The sequence below is a fragment of the Triticum aestivum genome, unplaced genomic scaffold (genome assembly GCF_018294505.1).
Source record: "Triticum aestivum cultivar Chinese Spring unplaced genomic scaffold, IWGSC CS RefSeq v2.1 scaffold179336, whole genome shotgun sequence".
Taxonomy (NCBI): Eukaryota; Viridiplantae; Streptophyta; class Magnoliopsida; order Poales; family Poaceae; genus Triticum; species Triticum aestivum.
In genome coordinates this window covers 1-3,909 of record NW_025225918.1, presented here as the reverse complement: position 1 = coordinate 3,909, position 3,909 = coordinate 1, and the positions used below count along the sequence as shown (strand labels likewise).

Below are 3,909 nucleotides of genomic sequence, written 5' to 3'. Positions count from 1 at the left end.
GCAAAAACGAAAATTCGACTTAGACCTGGCCTGCGGGTTGATTTTCAGAAATATCATAGGGTTTTCTCAAAAAACAAAAAACTGATTTAAAAGTGGACTGCGGGTTGATTAACAAAAACGTGAGAGAGTGTTCTGCAAATTAGTATGACGGACTAAGAATACCTATTTCTTTTATTAGTAGGTATAGATAATTACTGTGGAAGGTGTTTTTCTCCAGCTACCAGTTTTTATATTATATCATGCATGGAATTATTAGACCATCTGAGGTATATCTTCTATTCGTATTGAGGTTCCTAGTCTCCTAGATGAATATCCGGCACATCGGTATTGTTCAACAATTGTCAAATGATGCAATTTTATTTATTTTCAGCATTGTGTGTTGTCAAGTATCCATCTGGTAGCAATGAAAGGACAAGGAAGAAAGCTGTGGATGATTTAGTACAATCACAGTGCGGAATTATTCATAATTGTTTCAAAGAGAGTTGGCAATAGTTGTCATAAAGGAAGGGCAACCAACTATAATGGCAATTCAGAATTTGATCAGCCAGAAGAAAATGTGGACACCAACATCAATGATAACAACATAAGTGGCTCTAAGCATGTTGGAAATTCATCAGATGCACATGCACAGTCCCAGTAGTGATGATGCTGGACAACCAGTTTATACTGATGATATTTATGATTTTTTTGGGATAATCTAGATAATAAAGCAAGAGGCATCTTAGTGGAGAACGGATCTATGAGAGAGGACAAAAAATGGCATACCATGTAGACGACGCAGGAAGATGTTTTTCACATGGCCATTATCATAGAATATTAAGCAATGGGGAGGAACATAATACAAAATGACTCATTTATTCAAAAGATGTCGGTAAAGTTTTTTGCTTCTGACGTAAGATCTTCAAGTCTAGCATTAGCAGGAGTTTATTCAAAAGGTGCCGTCAAAGTCTTTTTTGCTTCTACTGTAAGATCTTCAATTGTGCCATTAGCAAAAATCAAAGATCCTTAGCACCTGACAGATTGGGATTTTTTTGGGTAATATGTAGAAAATTATTTGATATATATATTCGATTTGGACACATTTAAGTGTTATTAGTAATATTTCATATATATGTATATTAATTTTTATTGTTATGACGACTACATTAAGGGCCCCGGGTTTTAGACTCGCCCCGGGCCCTCAAAATCTCAGGGCCGGCCCTGCAAAGCAGTGATATACTAAGACTCACGTTTCGGAAAATAATAATATAATAAGACTCTGCTGTAAAATCCGTCATTATATCCTGTTTGTAACAATTTCAAGAGTAAGTGTAAATGCAGTCTTTGCGCATAGACAGTAAGGTGGTGGTAAAAAAAGGCTGAAAAAGTAAATGCGGAAGTCATTATGCTACCACATAATTCACTTATTTTCAAGGTACCAGCTTTTGTTTGGCTATCAAGTCCGGAGAACATGGTAGTTGGTCTGATAGCTCTAGGGACCACGCGGTTGGTTACTAATAAGTTGTCCATTTCGTTGTATAGTACGTACAGTTATAATATGGAGGGCAAACATGTCATTTCGTTCTCTGCACATCCTCCTCCTCCTCCTCCTCCTTCTTTCTCTCTATATATAACGGCTGAAGGAACGATCCACACACAATCAAATTGCACCCAAGTCTCCTCCTCTACTAGCTTCGGGAGTAAGGTTCTATTTTCTCATTTCGTACTACATATGGTGGGTTACTCCAGAAACGCGAAATTCTTTCTATCTTATTATGGCTTGGTTGATTTATTTGAGCAGACAGACAGAATACATGGATGGATCCATTATGGGCGTGGGTAGCAACAAGGTTAAGTATGGTGGATTGTACAACATCCAGGGGTGGGGCGCACCCTACTTCACAGTGAACACGGAAGGCAACCTGTGTGTGAAGGCGGATGGGCACGAGACCAAGGCAGGGCAGGAGATGGACGTGCTGCACGTCATTCAAGCTGCAAAGCAGAAGAGGAAGGACATCCAGTTTCCGATGATCCTCCGGTTCCCCAACGTGCTCAAGCACCGCCTCGACGCTCTCCACGCCGCATTCCACACGGCCATCAGCCGCACCGGGTACACCAATACATACCAGGGCGTGTTCCCGGTGAAGGTGAACCAAAACAGGGCCATCGTCCACGACTTGGTTTGCTTCGGCCATGCTTACAGCTACGGGCTGGAGGCAGGCTCCAAGCCGGAGTTGCTCATCGCAATGAGCTGCCTCACAAAGGAGGCTAATTCCAGAGCCTTCCTGGTTTGCAATGGGTACAAGGACGCCGAGTACGTGAGGCTGGCGCTGTCGGCGCGTGCCATAGGCCTGAATGCTATCATGGTGCTGGACATGGAGGAGGAGCTGGACATCATCATCCACCAGAGCAGCAAGCTCGGGGTGGAGCCGGTCATCGGCGTGCGCGCCAAGCTGCTCACCAAGATACCAGGCCACTACGGGTCCACGGCCGGCAAGCACGGCAAGTTCGGCCTGCCTGCGGACAGGATCTACGAGGTGGCCAAGAAGCTCAAGGGTCTCAACAAGCTGCACTGGCTCAAGCTGCTGCACTTCCACGTGGGCTCCATGATCCCGACCACGGAGCTAGTGGCCAAAGCGGCCACGGAGGCCGCCGACATCTACTGCACCCTGGTGAACAAGTATGACGCGGCGGAGATGACCACTCTAGACTGCGGCGGGGGGCTCGGCATCGACTACGACGGCACCCGGTCAGCCGACTCCGACATTTCCGTGGCGTACGGGCTGGAGGAGTACGCGTCCAGCATTGTGCAGGCAGTGCGGACCACGTGCGACAAGGCCATGGTCTCGCACCCTGTGCTGTGCACCGAGAGCGGCCAGGCCATGGTGTCGCACCACTCCATGATCATCCTCGAATCGCTCTCAGCGATCCCCGAGCCCAAGGACGACGATGACGAGGACACCCCGGAGCAGCTGCGCACCAAGATCCAGCATCACTACTCTGCTTCCAATTTGCCGACGTCGGCAGCAGTCATGGACCTCCAGAAGCACGGGATCGAGGCGTACAAGCTGGCCAAGAAGCTCTCCAAAAGGATCGCCGGGGATGCCAACACCATCTACAACTACCACATGAACCTCTCCGTCTTCTCGCTGCTTCCTGACATGTGGGGCATCAAATGGCGCTTCCCGATGATGCCTGTGAGCCGGCTCAATGAGGAGCCTACCCGAATGAGCACACTCATCGACCTAACCTGCGACAGCGACGGCAAGATCGACAAGTTCATAGGAAACGCCGAGACGCTCCCGCTTCACCCACTGCCGCTAGACCCTGACCCTGAGCGCGGTGGCTGCTACTACCTCGCCGTGCTGCTTTCCGGCGCATACCAGGAAGCCCTTTCTAACAAGCACAACCTGTTCGGCGGCCCGAGCATAGTGCGGGTCGAGAAAAGCACCGCCACTGCCACCGGCTTCCAAATCGCCACAGCCGACCTGGGCCCGACGACGGAGGAGCTCATCAGCACCATGAGGTACAATGTCAGGCAGGACATCGTGGGCGTCATCCAGAGGCGGGCCATAGAGATAGGGGTGTGGGGAATGGTGGGGGAGGTAGTGCACACTGGGCTTACCACCATGCCGTACCTCATCGTGGAAGATCATGCCGCCTCTTCATGGAAGCACCAAGGAGGACTAGATGGAAAAGACGAGTCGATCGTCAAGATGGTGTTTCGGCAAGTTTCCCGTCTCCTCTGCTTGCCCTTCACGTGGTCCATCCCATCAAAACGAATCGGATCAGCAGCCTGATTTCGATCGTTTCCCCTCAAAAAATAAAGAGTAATGCTACACCCACGAACACTTACGTGAGCTTTTTATGTAAAGGCTAATATGGATGTGTTTTATTGGATCGAGATTAGTGTTTGGGGCCCACCCCGGA

At 48.7% G+C, this 3,909-nt stretch overlaps 1 protein-coding gene across 3 annotated transcripts; it reads left to right on the top strand.

The window, feature by feature from the left end:
• The first annotated feature begins 1,647 nt into the window (after positions 1–1,647).
• Positions 1,648–3,879, top strand: LOC123172421 (arginine decarboxylase). Of its 3 annotated transcripts, none has more exons than XM_044589399.1 (2): positions 1,648–1,679; positions 1,781–3,879. In XM_044589399.1, exon 2 carries the CDS (start codon positions 1,794–1,796, stop codon positions 3,777–3,779), a length of 1,986 nt encoding a protein of 661 aa, XP_044445334.1. In that variant the 5' UTR covers positions 1,648–1,679; positions 1,781–1,793; the 3' UTR covers positions 3,780–3,879. The 3 variants fall into 3 exon arrangements, with proteins under 3 accessions (XP_044445334.1, XP_044445333.1, XP_044445335.1); XM_044589398.1 differs by having other exon boundaries at positions 1,654–1,684; XM_044589400.1 differs by having other exon boundaries at positions 1,656–1,684; positions 1,785–3,879.
• The last annotated feature ends 30 nt before the right edge of the window (positions 3,880–3,909 follow it).

Bases quoted from the DNA above. Each gene is read 5' to 3' on its own strand.
- LOC123172421 (XM_044589399.1), top strand. From the start codon at position 1,794: ATGGATGGATCCATTATGGGCGTGGGTAGCAACAAGGTTAAGTATGGT.